The following is an 18187-nucleotide window of genomic DNA, read 5'->3' as shown; positions in this document are numbered from 1 at the left end:
GTTTGTTCATTTTGCTAAACTAACAGTAGTTAGTTTGTGGCTCAGGCGGTTGAGCAGGTCGTCCAAAGGGTCGGTGGTTCCATCCCCGCTCCCCCCAGCCAACTGTCGTTGTGTCCTTGGGCAAGACACTTCACCATCCTTGCCTCCAGTGTGGCTCCACTGGTGTGTAAATGTGCATGAATGGTCAGAGGGGCCGTAGGCGTGAACTGGCAGTCACGCCTCTGTCAGTCTGCCCCAGGGCAGCTGTAGCTACATCAGTAGCTTACCATCCCCAAGTATGAATGAGGAGTGAATGAATAATGGACACACTGTAAGCGCTTTGAGCGTCTGGAAAAGCACAGATAAATCCAATCCATTATTACAAACAAATACACACAGAAAACTTAATGTCTCATCAGCTGTGTTCTCTGCATTTGACCACTGGGGGAGAGGTGAGCTACAGACACAGCCAGGAACCTTTTGGTGGTTTAACCCCCCCCCCCCCCCCCTCCAATCCAACTTTGCTGACTGTCCCAAATGGATCCCATTTTCTGGATTTGATTTGAACTGCTGGCCAACCAGTCTCAGAGCGGACACTCTACCTCGAGGCCACTGAGCTGGTCACCTGGTTTGATGGTTCAGGACCCAGATTTTCTCACAAAAAGATAAATAAATAATAACAAGAAGATAGAACCATTGGAAAATCATATTTTAAATTTGAATTTGAATCATATTTCAATCTTTTTTTAAAAAAACAGAATAAACTATTTTTGTGGTCATTTTCTGTCTTCAACCCTTTGAAACTTGAATTTTCAATTAAACTTGAAAATGTATTTTGTAATTGTGATTTTGTAAATACATGTATGAATTTCTAGGTTACATTTAACATGTAATGCAATTTAGTAATAGAAAAAAACAATTGATCACAATTAAATGCTCATATCTAAAGTATCTCAATGTAATTTCTAACACACATCTGGTCATGTGGTCACACTTCTCCTCATCATGCATCCTCCACTCATTGTTTTTTTTTTTACCCATTTTTCTTCACAATAAGGCTTCTCAGCTTTGTGCGCGCCTCTGCAAAACATTTGCCTCTCAACATTTTACTGAAGTCCAAACTATGAATGCATGGTTTCCAAAGGCTAAATCACACGAAGATCTATGAGGATGCAGATTTTTTTGGTGCTTCAGGCAAATGTCCTGCTGCTTGACCGACTTTCCACTATCAGCCATGGGCTTACATTTAATACTCCTATAATAGTTCACATCGTTATTTGCATGTGCTGCAAATTATTGCATTGAATTTAAAAACATCCAACAAGTGTATGTGTTATTCATGTGTCCTGACAAGCATCAAGAGAAGCGTGCTGTCATGGAGATATGTGGAACAGGTCTTCCTTCCCATCCTCCTCTTCTTGAGCTGAGCAGTTGCTGTGATCAGGTGACTCAGCAGCTGGATACCGAGCATCCAGCCTACTGGGCTTTGGTCAGAAGTTTTTGTTATCTGACGAGGAAACAATCACAATCTCCTGGCTCTTAAAGTCCCACATAGCCGTAAGGTGGAAGGCCATGTTGGAGATGACCACCAGATATTCAAACAGGGCAAAAAAAGTGTAACCTGCCAACACAAGGAGACATGTATAAAAGTTTTGCATGGAGTAGGACTTTGTCCCATAAATTTAAGGTCATGGGGCTTATAAAAGAACTGAGATGGTACTCACTTCCTGACTCACAGTACACATTGTGCTTCCAGTAAAAAAATCCAGCAAAGCCATAGAAGCAGAGGTTGAGAAGCAGCAGACGTACTTTCCAGTGGTGGGATTTTGCATCCTGTAACAAAGAAATAATACATTTAAACGGTCTAAGGGCAGTTTTCAGTTGAATATATTTATGTGTTATGTCTTACCTCAGGATTTAAGGAATACCTCTTAACAGACTTCCATAAACGGCAGGTTATCAGCATGTAGGTGAGGGAACTCACAATGAACAGGACAAAGCCTTCTTTGTGCACAACTGAAAAGCAAATCAGACAAACAGAAAGTAGAAAACATGCTCAGATCAGCGTTGTTAGCGATATTTATCTAATCAAAATGAACAGTTTTAACAGTTCACATGCAAACAACTTTTTCTTTCATTGTGGACATAGCAAACTCAAAACCATACATATTTTACCATGACCAGCCCATATCAAACTCTATACAAGGTTGGATGACTTCTTGCCAAAAACCTTTTTTGTAGTTTCTTTCACACATCACAATGGTGGTTTGTTTTGGTGCTGTTTGTTCAAGTTCATGTTCAGATGATATCTCAAAGGTGACATGTGCTTGTCTTATAATTCTACCGCTCTCTCTGAGGGCTCGCTGACTCAAAAACATATGTGATAAAAATCTGCATGGCTGCATACACTCTTCACTTGTTGGAGATAACAGTCTGAACATTCTCCTTTCGTTGTTTGTTTGGATTGAGTTTTTATCATTTGATAAGGAAAAAAAACGTGGCAATTCTTTTTTATTTTATGTCTGCCATTCACAAATTGAAATTAATTACCAATTATAAAAAGGTATAATGACACTTAATGCTTTTAAGGAAGTATTTACAAATTATTTTAATTTCATCAATTAATCATTTTCCTAAAGAATGAAGAAGTAAAAAAAAAAAATGAAACAAGCCTGAATCTTCCTGCATATCTTTGCTCTTTGAAGTCTACTGTGTTTTGCTTTCATCCAAAACTGCACTTATCAGAATACAGGAGATATCTCAAAAACCCTACTGTTTTAAAATTATTTTAACCCAGAAATAAAGAACAAATTTATTTGACAAAACTCAATAAAGTTTGCAAAAAACAGAAATTTACAACAAACCTTTATGTTGGGAAAGACCAGTAAAAGTAAAAGCCAATTATTTTTAGTAATTATAAATTTTTACTTTTTCGTATACTATATGTGGTGGACCTGGAGATCCATCCCACTCTGAAACAGCATTCCTGAAAGACCACCACACTATAAGATAGAATACTATATCATCAAAAGTATTTTAATAAATATGTTTTAAAACATTAAAGAAAACTTTTGAAATCAATCCGCCGACTTCTAAGTTAGTCCACACTTTACAGTTCCTGATTTTTCCAAATTGGTGATCAAGATTTTGCATGGGAAATTAGCAAATTATATATCCAAAACTCATCATCACTCATCAGCTAGTATCTAAAATTCCCAAATTCTTCTACTCTCCAAGGATGTGAAGACAATCCTGATGACTCACAGTACGTCTCACTGGATGACACATAAGTGAGGAGCAGGAGACCGATGTTCTCGAAGATGGAAAAGGCCAGGTTCAAGCAGCTCAGTGGGCTCTCAGGGAACCTGGTGTCAAAGCAGATCTTGTAAAATCTGAAATAGGTGAAGGCCACCATGAGCCTTGGTGCTGAGTGAAGTCCAATGCAGAAACGCCAAATGTAACACTCAGGACTTAAGCTTATTGCCGCACTGATAGATGGCAGGTAGTTGGGAACCTGGAAAATACAAGAATGGGAAACTGTATACATGTATAAACTATGGCAAAAATCAAAAAGAATGAAACCTTTACAGAAAAAAACAGCTACAGTCGACCAAATCTCCATGAAAATCATGTCTTCAGAGCTTTGGGGTTTTTCTTGTAAATTACCTGGCAATGTGTGCCGGTAGCATCTTCAAAATGAAAGATGGAGGATATGACAACACATGCTATTAGTCCAAGCAGTGGCAGGGACACAGTTCCCAAAGCACATGCACTAAATGACACCTTGATGTCCAGAGGCCTCTCCTGCAGCAAAACACCCGAGCCTTGAAGCATTTTTGACTGAAAGGCAGAAAATATTTCTAAATCAAGTTTGTTATACAGATCAAGGGTGTTTGGAAGTAAGAAATGCGAACCTAGTCTGCTTATCTCACCCAGTTTGCTGTGAACCCCAGCCGCGCGTTCTTTACAACGAAAACGCCGAATCAATGCATCGTCTATTAGAATATTCCAGATCCTGCAGGATTAGTGAAGAGAAAACGAATTGTTCCATTTTTCCGAGATCTTCAGATCGTCAACATTTTTTTAAGGGGAATGGAATCAGCTGATGACAAAATGCGGATGCGGAGGAAGAGGAGGAGGCGGAGGAAGAGGAGGAGGATGGAGGGGGGGAGGGGGTGATCCAAGCACCTGGAAGAAAAATAATGTACAGTTATGAGTAATGATGTTGCAGGGACTCATAAACTTTACAACACATAGCTCAAGTGCAAAATAAGACACGCAAGCTATTGAAGACCCGTTAACTGCGGGATGAGAGCGCAAAGACCACGTGTCTGTCTGAAGCCGCGCGCTCTCCTTGGTGCTGAAACAAAAGCTAGAGTTGTATCATTCAATCATAAATACCTTATATATGTATTGTATTGCTGTTTTATTGTTGGGTATAGTAATGGCATGCTTGCGTGCGTAATGACAGTCTTAAAGCGCGCACCGTCGTCCCAAAGCCCCGCCCATTTCCCCCCGTCAACGCGTTCGATGGGATCAGACGTCCGTACACTCTTGCAGCACATTCTTTCCTATACACGGGTTGATTCTGTAAATCCATTGCTTTTTGTAAAATAAAATGCTTTGCTGCATAAAAATGAGAAGATGGACAATTGTGTTTTGCTGGTTTCTGTGCGTCATTGTCATGCCGAGTAAGTTTATATCTTTATTTAATGTTTGAAATAATGACCAAAACTTAAGTTAAGTTTTTTCTTTTCTTTTCTTTAACTGGTTGTGAGAGTCACACTTCCCCAGTTCATTGAATGTGAACTGAATAGATTCCACATTGTTCTCAGTTTGCTCATTCACAGAGACTGTTGCAGAGGATCTGTACACTTATGACCATGCACTTGTTTTGGGATTTTCCTCTGATCCCACAGGCATGCCCGCCCCATCCCCATGCCCAGTGACTACAATTATTAGAGTATAACATCTGGGCTTTACACATCCACAGCTGAAAGGACGCTCAATGAAAAAATGAGAAGAAGAAAAGAAGATGTGAGCATTATTTAACTGCTAAACATTCAATTTTGTTTAGTAGGCGTAGTGATCGCAATGATTTAAATTCTAGCTTCTTTGAAAAAAAAATGTTCAGACTGAATTTGTGTGACAAAACTATGAACACAAGTACAAAATCCTAACTTAATTTGTTAAAAAAAAACAAGATGGAATTAATAGATCATATGATGTAATACACTGTTCATGGATTATAATCCCTGTTTAATTTGCTTTCAGATGATTGAACTCAGTGTTTCAGTTCATTTGATTGACATTGTCTGTGTTTCCGCCCATCACTCAAAGCGAACATGTTACCCAGCACATACACAGCAGCTTGTGTCACAGGCAGATGATCTCTTCTCAGAGATTTGTGTTTTATTTTTTCTCCCTGCCATCTGTCATGCTTTTCACTGTTTGTGTCACATTTCTACCTAACCCAACTCTGCAGGACCCTCTACTCTGGCTCTGCGGTCAAGAAAAGCAACATTTTTTTTAATGACTTGAACACTAAACGTTTATGTGTCCATTTGTTTAACATGACTACATGTATTTCTTCTCTTGTGGTTGTAGCCTGTTGGTGTGCACGTGCAAAATATGCTAAGAAGCTCCTGACTGATCTGATGTCAAACTACACTAAGGCACTCATACCTGTGGAGGACACAAACATCATCCTTAACGTGACCTTGCAGGTCACACTCTCACAAATCATTGACATGGTAACACCACAGCACACGCAAATCCATGCAAAAGTTGATGCAGTCATTCACATCAAAATGACATCTTCCTGTCTAGTTTCCTGTTCTATTATATTAAGACTTTTTTTGTCTTTTTCAGGATGAGAGAAACCAAATCTTGACTGCATATTTATGGATTCGGCAAGTTTGGTTTGATGCCCATCTCAAGTGGAATAAAGAGGATTTCGATGGGCTTGATACCATCCGTATACCAGGTAGCTACGTGTGGAGACCAGATATAGTTCTGTATAACAGGTAGGTCTCATTTGGGTTAGTTTGTTTTCCAGCCATTGTTTAAAATTTCCTCTGAAGTTATGAGCTGAATATTCCTTAACCTTCCTCCTGTGTTAGCTTTCTGTTACCATACACAATGTTAACAGGCCGGTTTCGACCCGTGTCTTAAATCAGCTTTAAAAATATACAATAACCAATCATTCAATGTATTTTTTTATTTAACGGCTATCTTGTTAGGCTTCCTTATCCATGGAAATGTTGGTTTTATTATTTTTTCTGTGGGTCTTTAAAAAAAATAAGTATGCCTCTTGATTTCAATTAAAAACAGAAAAAAAGTAATTTCAAGAGAATCATATAAATAAAACAATGGTTGGTTTCGACCCGTGTCTTAAATCAGCTTTAAAAATATACAATAACCAATCATTCCATGGATTTTTTTTTTTTAACGGCTATCTTGTTAGGCTTCCTTATCCATGGAACTGTTGGTTTTATTATTTTTTCTGTGGGTCTTTAAAAAAAATAAGTATGCCTCTTGATTTCAATTAAAAACAGAATTTTTTTTTCAAGAGAATCATATAAATAAAACAATGGTTGTTGTGTTACTTGAATTTTACTGAGGGATTTAGAAAAAATCTCTGAAATTAATTTGCTTGATCATTTTTTTTAAATTATGAAAGTATAAATATATCCATACTCATATCCTTTGTTATTTTTGTTCAATAGTAGGAGTCAGACAGAGGAGACCTACTGTAGGAGATGAGGAACCACACAGCATCTGCATCACATTTTTTAAAGTTAAAGTCAAGTTAAAGTCCCACTAGCTGTCACACACCTAGGTGTGCAAAATTTGTTCTCCGCATTTGACCCAGTGAGCTGCAGGAGACCCACGCCCGGAAGGCAGTAGCATTAAGGGTCTTGCCCAAGGGCCCTCACTGGGTGATGTTATTTGCCCGCCATTGATATGCAAAATCAGAAGATATGTAATTGCATTTATATGGTAATTGCCATTGTATTTGCCATTGTTCATTGCCCTCCAAGAATCTAACCCTGGTTTCCTGCGTGTTAAGGTCCGAACACACCGGGACGAATTTCGCGCGTGATATTCGCCGACGTTTAACGCCTCGTGACTAAACAAAGTGCACCAATGTGAGTGTGCACACCGACGCAAAAAACGCCACGCGTAAAAGCCTCATTTTTTAAAAAACACCTCGGGTTCATTTTTTTGGTTTGACGCGCTGCGTCGAAAACTATACGACCAATGAGAATGGCGCTTTTGCACACGTGTCTGGAGCTTCTGAAGTTACAGTAAAACACAACTTGGGGGCGCTCAAACACAAAACTGTCTTGCTGAGGACACATACGTCACGGCGAAGAAGATATACGCCAAGTAGCGTCTACACTGCCGCGAAGAAATAAGACGAAGAAGATGCACTCACTGATGGACATTCTACAATATCCCCGAAAACGCTCATGATACATTTTCAGCTCTTGTACCAGTCGATAAAACTCCCCATGTTCTTTTCTTCTCGTAACTATGGGATGTCACCAAAATCGACGTCTTTTCCGGCGTCTTTCATCATTCAACAGAACAATAATTTCTTCATCGCTGGAACTGGAGCTACTGGTGCTGGAAATATTCTTGTTTTCTTTGTTTGATTCTGACAAACGCGTAAATACCTGCTCTCTTCTTCTGAGTGAAAAGCGACTTTAAGAAGCGTAAAGTTGCGCAGCGCCACCTTGTGTACAGGGGTATTTCTGTTTTACATTAAGCGCCATCTAATGTCAGGGAATGAAATTGCATGTTCGCTCAGCTCATCGTCAGCGAAAATCACCTGGGTGTGAACACAAAAACGTCTTGAAAAACGCTGGCGAATAACGGCTGGCGAATATTTGTCCCGGTGTGTACGGGCCTTTAGTCCATCACCTTACCAACCGAGCTACTCAGCCAAGAGAATAGTTGGAAAAGAAAGTAAAGTTAGTTACATTTAACCCTTAAGCTGGCTGTGTTACTTGGTTAACTTCTTTGAGGCTAAATGTCTCATCATGGCACAAAAGTGACATGAAGAATAACTCTAGGTTTATTATTACATTATCCATTCATCTTCAATTTATCTCATGTAAGGTTCCTTGATGGTTCATTTTGCACACAGGTGGAGAGTGTTTCCCTTGTAAGCTGTCATGTTTTTTCTACAGTTCCTCTCCTGTTCCTCTCATTTCTTTGAAGTAATGGGTTAAGGTTGCATGGGCATGCCAACGGACGGAGATTTGCCGTGAGGCTAATGTAGTTTTGTGAAACCGGTTGTCTGTCTTGTTCAGTGCAGATGATCGCTTCACCGGTCCCATGGACACTAACGTGGTAATCCGGCACGACGGCCAGATGATGTGGGATTCTCCATATATCACCAAGAGTTCATGCAAAGTGGACGTATCTTTCTTTCCATTTGACGCCCAGCAGTGTAGATTTACTTACGGCTCCTGGACATACAACGGTAACCAGCTCGACATCCAGAACGCCATGGAGAGTGCTGACCTGGCTGACTTGGTGGAGAATGTGGAGTGGGAGGTGCTTGGCATGCCGGCGAAGAAGAACATTGTTCTGTATGGCTGCTGTGCTGACCCGTACCCAGATGTGACCTTTACATTAAAACTAAAGAGACGGGCCTCCTTTTATGTTTTCAACCTTCTGATACCGTGTGTAATGATCTCTTTTCTGGCTCCATTGGGCTTCTACCTACCAGCTGACTCCGGGGAGAAGGTATCTTTGGGTGTCACCGTAATGCTGGCACTCACCGTTTTTCAACTGTTGGTTGCAGAGATCATGCCACCTTCAGAGAATGTTCCGCTTATTGGTGAGAATTGAAAAAGCAGACATTTCTGTTACTGATTTCATGTTCTGCTTAATTTCTGACTCATGTACTTCAACAGGGAAATACTACATTGCCACGATGACCATGATCACAGCCTCCACAGCTCTGACCATCTTCATCATGAATATTCACCACTGTGGGCCCGACGCAAAGCCTGTTCCCAAGTGGGCCAAAAAGGTTATTTTGCAGTACATGGCCAGGGTGTGCTTTGTGTATGAAGTTGGTGAAAACTGCATGATGTCACAGCCGGAGAAGCATGAAGCTCCGTGTGCAAAAAACAGCCCCATGAATGGGCAGGTGGGGTCAGGCAGGGAGGAGAGCGTTTCCAAAGCAGATGGAGGCCAGGAGACAGCAGGTTCCATCATCACTGAAGGAAAGGAAGATCTCGATCAGTTAACCAGTCTATCAAGCTCAGTTAGGAAGAACCAAACCAACAACTGTCCTTGGCAGAGTGGCGTCTTCATGAGTCTAGACTGTGAAGATTCAGGTGCTCACACGAGACGCAGGAAAGGGGGAGTGAGCGACGAAGAGAAAAAAGATGGAGATGTGTTCTGCAGAAGACACAGTGACGAGCATCTGCTGCTGCGTGATATTGAATACATTGCCAACTACTATAGAGACCAGAGGGCCACGCAGAAAAGGACAGGGGAATGGAAAAAAGTAGCCAAAGTGCTAGATCGTTTCTTCATGTGGATGTTTTTTATATTAGTATTTTTTATGAGCCTTCTCATCATGGGAAAGGCTGTCTAAATTCTCATTTCATAATCAGGCTAATAGTGTTATAAACGGTTATAACGGTGTTATAAAAAGTGATTAATCAACATGAAGAACATTGTTTTCCCAGCATTTAAAAATCTATTGTCTAATCAATAAAGTTTTCCTTAACTTGGTTGTCTGAAAGTGTTTTCTGGTTTTAATAAATAAAAATAAAACAGGGCTGCACGGTGGCGCAGTGGTTAGCGCTCTTGCCTTACAGCAAGAAGGCCCTCAGTTCAAGCTGGGGGACCTGAACCAGAACATCAACAGGGGACCTTTCTGTGTGGAGTTTGCATGTTCTCCCCGTTCATGCGTGGGTTTTCTCCCACCATCCAAAAACATGCTTCATAGGTTAATTGGTTAATCTAAATTGTCCCTAGGTGTGAATGTGAGAGTGTGTGGGTGTGTGATTGTGGACACTCTACCCTGCAACAGCCTTTGCCCACAAGTGGCCAGGATAGGCTCCAGCAGCCCTGTGACCCCGAAAGGGAACAAACGGAAGAAGATGAATGAGATAAAACAGCAACCGGCTCTATTGCCATCGCATAAAACTACATTAAAGGAAAAATATCTGGCATCAAGTTCATCAATAATATGACAACAAGCATTTACCAGGTATTTTTTTCAGTCTGTTAAATTATTCATTACTCTGCATAAATATTAGGAATGCAACAATTTACTTTCCCTAGGACTTTATTAAAACCTCAATTATTTTTGGTCACAGTTTTGTTTGGGTTTTGATATATGATGTGTTTTACAAAACAACAATGAAAAATAAATAATTCCGAATAATCTTTTATTTTAATTTGATAATAGGCAAGTAAGAATGACAAAAAACTTTAATTGTAATGTAATAAAACAATACAAGTTCTTCTTAAATTTAGCACAACATACATATTTTAATGTAAAAATGTGTTTACATATGTACCGGTGCAAGAATTCAGTGGTACCGGTCTGTGAGCCACTTGGTACTGGGCCGCAGTGAATGAAGATTCAATCAGATAAAGTTGTTTCTGATGTGTGGAAACTTGTAAAAAGGACATTTATGAATTTTTCTACAGCAAGGGATAATTATATGCAGACATCTGTTAAGAAACTTGGAAAAAAAAATTCCTCTGTTAAAAATAGACAGTCAATTGGGATTTATGTAAAAAGCAAACATGATAAATCATTTTGCCCTGAAAGATTATCTGAGACTTGAGTTAAGGTTTTCAGTTTTATAATGGTGTTCTTTGGAAAAAAAACCTGTAATAATGCTTTTATGGATTTTTTTTACAAATCACAAACAACTCTTTTTCATTGAATCTTTGTCATCTGTAAAAAAAAAATCTACTAACTTTTTCCGAAATTTTTATACTAAATTTCTTGTAGTAGCATTTCAATTTGAAAAGCAGTTTTTCTTTTTTTTCTTTTTTAGAAACTGGAAGCCTAAAAAGATGAAACGCAAACTTTGGCCCGGTTTATAACGGTCTGTGAATATATTGTCTGACATTAAACCGGTCTGTGGCCTGAAAAAGGCAACAATTCACTTTTTCCATGATTGGGTTCAATAACATAACATAAGGTTCAGTTCTTTTATTGGCAATTGTGGCATCCTAAATACATTCTAAACGGGACTTTGAAGAAACCGTTTGTTTTTTTTAACTCAGTGCACTGCGTGAAGATGACTTCAGGGATGCTGTTCGTGTATTTGTCAGAAAACTAAAAAGTAAAAACCATTTTCCTTAGTAGCTGAGTAATTTTTTGCCTCAATGATGTTGTCTGCATTCCATAAATAATAGGATTTAGGTTGCCAGGAACAACATGAAATAAAATGTAGGCAATCTTCCTTAGATCCGGATAATTTGGGAAACGGTGAAGGATGATGGTCAGAAACCCTGACCACAGCATGATTAGATAAAGAACCAGGTGGCTTGCACAGGTTTGCAGCGCTCGACTGTTCAACTCTTTGTTTTTCCTCATCCAACAAATGACAGCTATCCTAACATATGTGAGAAGTATTCCTCCCATAGAACACGTGAACAGCAGTACAGTGAAAAAGAGTCCATAGATGTTGTTGACGGACACGTTCTCGCAGGAGAGCTTGAACAAAGAAGCATTGTCACAATAGGCGTTTTGCAAAACTGACCTGCAACGGGTCAACCTCACGGTGAGACCTATCAGCACAGACACGAGCACCAAAGAAAACCCCCATGCAACCACCGACAGGCCAATAACAGCTCTGGTAGTCATTATCGAGCTGTACCTCAGTGGGTGACAGATGGCCACATATCTGTCAATGGCCATGATGACAAGGATCATGTGTGATGCAGATCCAAAGGTGTGGCTGTAGAAAGCTTGAACCACACACTGGCTATATGTGATGAAGCGCTCTGTAGAGAGGATATGAGCCATCAACTGAGGCAGCAGGACTGTGTTACCGATCAGGTCATTGACTGACAGGTTGCAAAAAAGAAGGTACATGGGCTGGTGCAAGCTCTTTTCAGAGATGATGACTGCCAGAACGCCGAGGTTAGACAAAAGCAAAGAGCAGTAAACAAACAGAAGGAGGAAAAACAGAGGAAACGTCAACTCTGGAGAAATGTCAAAGCCCTGGATCTCCAAAGTGTCTCCCACAACGGATGTGTTTTCCTCCATTGTTTTTTCGTTGGTTAAAATATCTGCAAAAGAAAAAATAAAGAGTCTTCTCAAGTATGGAATACAGACAAAAATGCTAAAAACAAGTTCACTTAAACACAAGCTGATTATTTTAAAATAAAACTGATGTCTTTTTCTCATTTGCAAGTTGTTGGCAGCGGAAATTCAAATCCTGCCTGCCCCACTTTGACTATAGTAAAAAGGTTTGTTATAGATCGCACGCACCTTTTCTTTGAACATGTGTGCATGGAGTCAACAACACCGAGAACAAAGCCTCTGTGTTGAGCGTCAGTACGGTTATATAGCATTCCAATGAAGGAGGGATTCCTGCGTTACCAGTCAGATTCTGGTTTCCTTTCCTTTTTTTTTTTTTTTTTTTACAAGAGAGAACCTTTGAGATCTTAACAAACAGACTTTTTAAAGTCTGTCCCATGATTAAGGCTGAACATTTATGTATTTAGTGGTTTTTAGCATAGATAATAAAGCAGCAAATACATTTCCAGTATAAAGTTGTTGATTTGTAAAAATGAAACAAGACTGTTTTTTTTAAATATAAATAATTCAAAATGTGTGATATCTATAGGATAAGATAGGTTGTAAGATTAAAGCTAGTGAAGTTATTATATTTTCTGGCAGAAGGCAGTTGATTATAGGATCATAATAAATTGGGTTTAGTGACTAATCAGAAAGGAAAAACAATTAAAGCCAGTTATTTTTCATTTAAAACTAAGTCAAAGTTATTAATAGTTAATTGCATAAAATTATATTGAAAATCAGCGACTTTTTCAATCAGACTTTCGACAACATGTGTTCATAAATAATGTGTGTACAAATACACTTACCTAGTTTCATTTCAAATTCTTGGGATGCTGCTTAGACAGTTTCTTATAGTTAGATGGAATATAGTTATGCACAAAAATATTTAAAAAAGGATTGGGACACAAAAAGTGAAGGGACTAAACTCAACATGAAAAACTTTTAACAATAAAATAATTTTGTCAAATGTAAACTGGGACAAATCTACTCCCTGCCTATCTGTCATATTTATGTATAGATTAAATGTAATTTGGTTTAAACAATGCAGATTTCTGAACCATCCCAAATATCCCATTGGATATTTTGGATTTCCTGAAATACAAAACAACTGCTTCTTATTATTTGCTGCTTTCAGAATCTAAAATTTACTTAAGTGTAAAAAATCTTTAAAAAAAAGTAAAGTTTTTTTCCCCATGTCCTTTTTAATAAATGGCTGTAGTGATTAAGTAAAGACCTCAAAAATCATTAAATCCATGTGCAAATTAGCTATTTTTTAGTTAACTTTAAATGCAAGCTGCCTTAATGCTATTTTTTTTTTTAATGTTGCTATTTTACTGAATAAACCCAACAAAAAAATCATGAACAATCTTATGCTTAGAAAGCCACTCTCCATGTGTCAAATAAAGGAAGAGCTAAACCTGCCACAATAGTTTCAAACTGGGTCAAGCAAAAGAGTAATATTTAGACCAACATCATAAAAGCTGTATGAAGATTTACGTGTAAGATTGAAATGGCAGTAAATAATTTTATGATATTGAAATGGTAGTAAATAATTTAGTGGAGTCTAAAGCTTTTTGTTTTTTTTTGCTTTTGTAGAAACAGAATTAAAATGACACTTGAGCTTATTGAACACAATGGAAAAGGCCCCAAACACACCATTTAAGGACAGAGCAACACACACAAACAATCCAAAACAATTAGGATTTCAGATTAATGTCTCCCTATGTCCATTTCTCACAGGGGGGTCATTAGTTTTTATTAGCATAACTGTTCTCTGTGGAAGTGTCCCAGAGGTCTGCCTTGACCACTGACTGCTCTTTTTTGAAATTATTTCTGCCTGCCGGTCATAAGTTAACATGTTATTTGAAATAGTACAGTTTAAACTGAAAATAATGTTGATCTTTGTGTTTTAAGACATTCAAGACAAACCATCAAGTAAAACAAAAAATCTTTTACTTACAAAAGTTAACTTTAAATGTGGGTGAATTTTTTCATTTATTTTTTATTTTTGTGTTATTTAAAACTGCACTGGCCCTGTAAACATTTGTTTCTCCCCAAAGAGTATTACGGAGCAACAATATCAACTGGAGGACTGCTATTTGTCAAGGGATTAATTAAAATGTGAAACACTTATTAGCAGTTATCTAAGGCCATCTCAAAGGGGCTCATTATTATCAGCGTTCTTGCAAAATAATGTGACATTAGGCTGATGTAATCCTTTGTCTTTCAAGTGCAATTTTAAAACACAAAACTCACATCTAGTTTAGGAGAGTCATATATAATGTCACTTTCAAAACTTTGGTGAATTAATTCTGAAAAACTGCAACTAGGTTTGCAAAATGTAAGCAAGTTTTTCTGGCTTAACTGCTATTGCATAACCCACACTTTTATAAGACTCTTCTTTTCTTTATTTGTTTAACTTAGGACACTTATCTTAGTTTAATTATTCTGAACAACATTTATCTGCTTTTTCAAGAACGTAAGACTCTACCTTACTCTGCAGTTTTTTCAATGAGGTTTTTCTCCTTTTCCCAAGCACCATTGCTTGTTTCATTTATTTTCGTCATTAAAATGAGCGATTGCCTTAAAAAGCCAACGTTGCCAACTTTTGACCAATGCAGCTGACATCAAGGATGCTTACTGAGTAGAAGCTGATGCAGAAATTTTCAGTGTTTTGACAGTAAAGCTGAGGTTTTTTTAGTTGCTCCATTTAGGCGCTGCCACAGCAAACCGTCCGTCTTCACCTAGCAGCTAGTCACCTTTTGCATCCTTGTAATTCACACTAACTATCCTCATTTCCTCCTTTACGACCTCCAATGAATCTCACATTGACTGCATATGAAAACTGGTCTGTTTAACCCTTCCTGCCTCGTGTTCCAAACAGGAACTACCAGCTGGTTCCAAGAAGCCAAAATCCCATAGACTTCTATTGAAAAATAAACAGCTATTACCCAGTCATTACACTTGTCAAAATAACCATTCTTGTTCTGATACTTTTTTAAACATCTTGTTGCTAATACTAACTTTTTTTTTCTTTATCGTAAATTATTCGAGTGATAAACTGACCAATCAGATGCCTCAGTAAAAGTATGTGGTGCCCTCTGGCCCCCACCTCAGACATTTGATTGACAAACTCCTGATTGGAGACAGCAGTTGCCATTGAAACGTTGACTCAGACCAACTCACACCAATCACTGTAGTCTGGCTAAAACACGGTGATGTCCGTATCACGGAGAGATAGCAACTGAATTGGCTTCATTGCGCTGAAGCCAGAGACAAGTCTTTTTCAATGGGTTATGTCACACTTGCTCGGTCCAGTTCTCTACATACAGTCAATGGAATTTCCTCTTTGGTCTCCATAGAGGGCTCCATTTTGGCAGCTCTAACCTCAGCTTCAGTTTATTACCATATTTACTGTACTGCTCTTACATGTCCATTTCAGTAAATCATTTAATCAATGAATCATATCAACAAAGAAAACATGGCTTTTCTCTCTATCTTGGTACCCTTTTGTAAACTTTCTATACATCTACAAAGAGACAATGCAGCTTTTTCTTCCACCACTTTTTTCCATAACCTCAATCTGTGATTTATCCATTTTATTTCACAATGCTGCGTACCTCTGCATCCCTCTTAAAAAGGGGCACCAAAACTCATCTCCTCTATTCCTCAGGTATCTTCTCACTCTCCAAGATCTATTGTAAAGAGGACTGTCAGAAACTTCACAACCAACCCACCTAAACCCTTCCAGAACTCCACGGGTATGTTGTCAGGACCCACAGCCTTTCCACTTTTCATCCTCTTCACTGTCTTCCTCCCTTCATCCTTACTGACCTTTGCTACTTCCTCCTCCCCACCAGTCACCTTTTTTCAATTGTGCTCTATAACATTTTCCTGATTCATCAGCTCTTTCCGTCACTCTGTCGGCATGTGTCCCTCCTGTCCTTGAACCCTAACCTGTTGCACATCCGTACCTTCTCTGTCTTACTAACCTGCACAGAACTGTCCCTCCTTTGTGGTCCGAAACAATCAACTTTAGATCAAGCTCATTTATTTTTAGTTATAAGAAGATATTTCTTAAACTACTTTCAGAAGAAATGAACCCAAATGTCAGTATCATGTGGGGAAAAGTTTAAGGAGGCCAAAATGTAATTGCTCTTTGGCTTTAAGGACTTTGGATGAAATACTGACTATGTGACTTTGAATAAGCAAATTTGCAATGATTAAATGTGTCCTGCATGTAATAATAATGATAATATTTATATTAATAATAATGCAATATTCCTAATTTAAATAAATACTTCTGGAAATAATGTAAAACTATGCACACAATATAAAAGACTTAAACTAATGAAACAAAAGTTTGATTCTTAAGACTAATTTGACTTGTCTTGTTTTTCTTACTGGTTGATAATCCCAGAGGCCAATGATCATGGGAATCAAAATGGCATAAAGCTAGATGGCCAGAGCAGCGCTCATCACTTTGGCCAACATTGCATGGACAGAAACAGTAGATGTTGTTTCTGCGAAGGCTATAAACATTTTCAGTAATGTCTATTTTGATTTTTTTTCCTTTTTATGAAGCTAAATGAAAATGGAAAACAGTTCTTTTGGGTTCTATTCTAAATTAACCATGGATACATTTTTTATTCCAGCTGGAGGAAAGTATCCCATAATTCTTCTTGGCATTGCAATTTATTTGTTTGGAATGTCCTGCAACCTGACGCTGCTGACTTTGATTATTCTGAAGAAGAACCTTCACAAGCCGATGTATTTCATCCTGTTCAGTCTACCCCTCAACGATCTGATCGGTATAACTGCAATGATGCCAAAAGTGCTCTCAGACATTGTTACAGAGACGAATGATGTTTACTATCCTCTGTGTGTCTTACAAGCATTCCTGCTTCACATGTATGGTGGTGCCGTTTTGTTTATTCTTGCAGCGATGTCCTTTGATCGTTACGTTGCCATCTGTATGCCATTACGCTACAGCTCCATTATGACCTTAAGAATGGTCACTGGTATTGTTACTCTAGTTTGGGGCCTCGATTTTGTCTTGATTTTGTTACTCTTCTCCCTGCAAGCAAGGCTTCCGAGGTGCACAGCTCTCATCAGGAATGTTTTCTGTGACAATCCATCCCTCCTTAAGCTGACATGTGTCAACACAGCAGTTCAGAATATCACAGGACTGTTTAACACAGCCGTCATACAAGCCATAAGTATATCCATTCAGGTGTACTCCTATGTCAAAATACTTATCACATGTTTGGCCACACGGACATCTGAAGCCAAAACCAAAGCTGTCCACACCTGTGTGGCACAGTTAGTCATTCTGGTTATTTTTGAAGTTGTTGGAACTTTCACAATTTTATCCCATAGGTTCAAAGATGTCTCAGCAGACCTGCAAAAGATAATGGGGATGCTGATATTTCTTGTTCCTCCACTTCTGAATCCACTAGTATATGGACTTTACACAAGCGAAATAAGAAAAACCCTTCTGGGAGTCTTTAAGAATAGAGTAATCTAAGATTTCCAGCCTTAATTTTTTTATGTAATTACAATTCACATCTCTGAAGTAATGTAATGCAATAATGTAATGTACGTTATTTTACTACAGAAATTAGTCAGAAATCATTTTTTGCACTTTTTTGCACTTTGTGTAAAAAACCATGTCCATTATAACATTTAATTTAAAATTGTCTTTTTTCATTCACAAAAATGCATGGCTGTACCTGAGTTTAAAAAACTAGAATTAGCTGTGAACACTTTCAATAAAAACATTGACGTTATTTATGATTATGAGACACATATATTTTCTTTTTACATCTATGTAATTTTTTTTGTTTATATTTGTTTTTTAATCAATGTATTTCTTTATTTCTGTAATGAGTGTAATATATCTCAGTG

The 18187-nt window shown here is 38.3% G+C and overlaps 4 protein-coding genes across 4 annotated transcripts; 2 read left to right on the top strand and 2 right to left on the bottom strand.

Annotated features, from left to right (window-relative positions):
* Positions 1-278: 278 nt before the first annotated feature.
* On the bottom strand, positions 279-4160 carry LOC101159033 (post-GPI attachment to proteins factor 2). The gene is made up of 6 exons (XM_004075555.4): positions 3912-4160; positions 3646-3819; positions 3244-3493; positions 1889-1995; positions 1704-1812; positions 279-1600 (listed from the first exon to the last, which is right to left on the bottom strand). Exons 2-6 carry the CDS (start codon positions 3811-3813, stop codon positions 1470-1472), a joined length of 765 nt encoding a protein of 254 aa, XP_004075603.1. The 5' UTR covers positions 3814-3819; positions 3912-4160; the 3' UTR covers positions 279-1469.
* A 417-nt stretch (positions 4161-4577) lies between these two features.
* On the top strand, positions 4578-9742 carry LOC101158786 (neuronal acetylcholine receptor subunit alpha-9-like). Its single transcript, XM_004075554.4, has 5 exons — positions 4578-4670; positions 5587-5732; positions 5851-6005; positions 8301-8833; positions 8910-9742. Exons 1-5 carry the CDS (start codon positions 4598-4600, stop codon positions 9599-9601), a joined length of 1599 nt encoding a protein of 532 aa, XP_004075602.2. The 5' UTR covers positions 4578-4597; the 3' UTR covers positions 9602-9742.
* A 1274-nt stretch (positions 9743-11016) lies between these two features.
* Positions 11017-12244, bottom strand: LOC101158547 (olfactory receptor 146-like). The gene has a single exon (XM_004075553.2). It carries the CDS (start codon positions 12242-12244, stop codon positions 11309-11311), a length of 936 nt encoding a protein of 311 aa, XP_004075601.1. The 3' UTR covers positions 11017-11308.
* A 4630-nt stretch (positions 12245-16874) lies between these two features.
* LOC101158295 (olfactory receptor 52J3-like) lies at positions 16875-17827 on the top strand. The gene has a single exon (XM_004075552.2). It carries the CDS (start codon positions 16875-16877, stop codon positions 17805-17807), a length of 933 nt encoding a protein of 310 aa, XP_004075600.1. The 3' UTR covers positions 17808-17827.
* Positions 17828-18187: the final 360 nt, after the last annotated feature.

The sequence above is a fragment of the Oryzias latipes genome, chromosome 13, assembly GCF_002234675.1.
Source record: "Oryzias latipes chromosome 13, ASM223467v1".
Taxonomy (NCBI): Eukaryota; Metazoa; Chordata; class Actinopteri; order Beloniformes; family Adrianichthyidae; genus Oryzias; species Oryzias latipes.
The sequence above is the reverse complement of the archived record's forward strand: the minus strand, read 5'-3'. Positions and strand labels throughout refer to the sequence as shown.

Excerpts from the sequence above, each read along its gene's own strand:
- LOC101159033 (XM_004075555.4), bottom strand. The coding sequence starts at position 3,813 with ATGCTTCAAGGCTCGGGTGTTTTGCTGCAGGAGAGGCCTCTGGACATC. Across the intron at positions 3,494-3,645 it reads CTACCGGCACACATTGCCAG|GTTCCCAACTACCTGCCATC; the intron begins GTAATTTACAAG and ends TGTATTTTCCAG. Across the intron at positions 1,601-1,703 it reads TGTGTACTGTGAGTCAGGAA|GTTACACTTTTTTTGCCCTG; the intron begins GTGAGTACCATC and ends TTGTGTTGGCAG.
- LOC101158786 (XM_004075554.4), top strand. The coding sequence starts at position 4,598 with ATGCTTTGCTGCATAAAAATGAGAAGATGGACAATTGTGTTTTGCTGG. Across the intron at positions 6,006-8,300 it reads GATATAGTTCTGTATAACAG|TGCAGATGATCGCTTCACCG; the intron begins GTAGGTCTCATT and ends TGTCTTGTTCAG. Across the intron at positions 8,834-8,909 it reads AGAGAATGTTCCGCTTATTG|GGAAATACTACATTGCCACG; the intron begins GTGAGAATTGAA and ends GTACTTCAACAG.
- LOC101158547 (XM_004075553.2), bottom strand. The coding sequence starts at position 12,244 with ATGGAGGAAAACACATCCGTTGTGGGAGACACTTTGGAGATCCAGGGC.
- LOC101158295 (XM_004075552.2), top strand. The coding sequence starts at position 16,875 with ATGGAAAACAGTTCTTTTGGGTTCTATTCTAAATTAACCATGGATACA.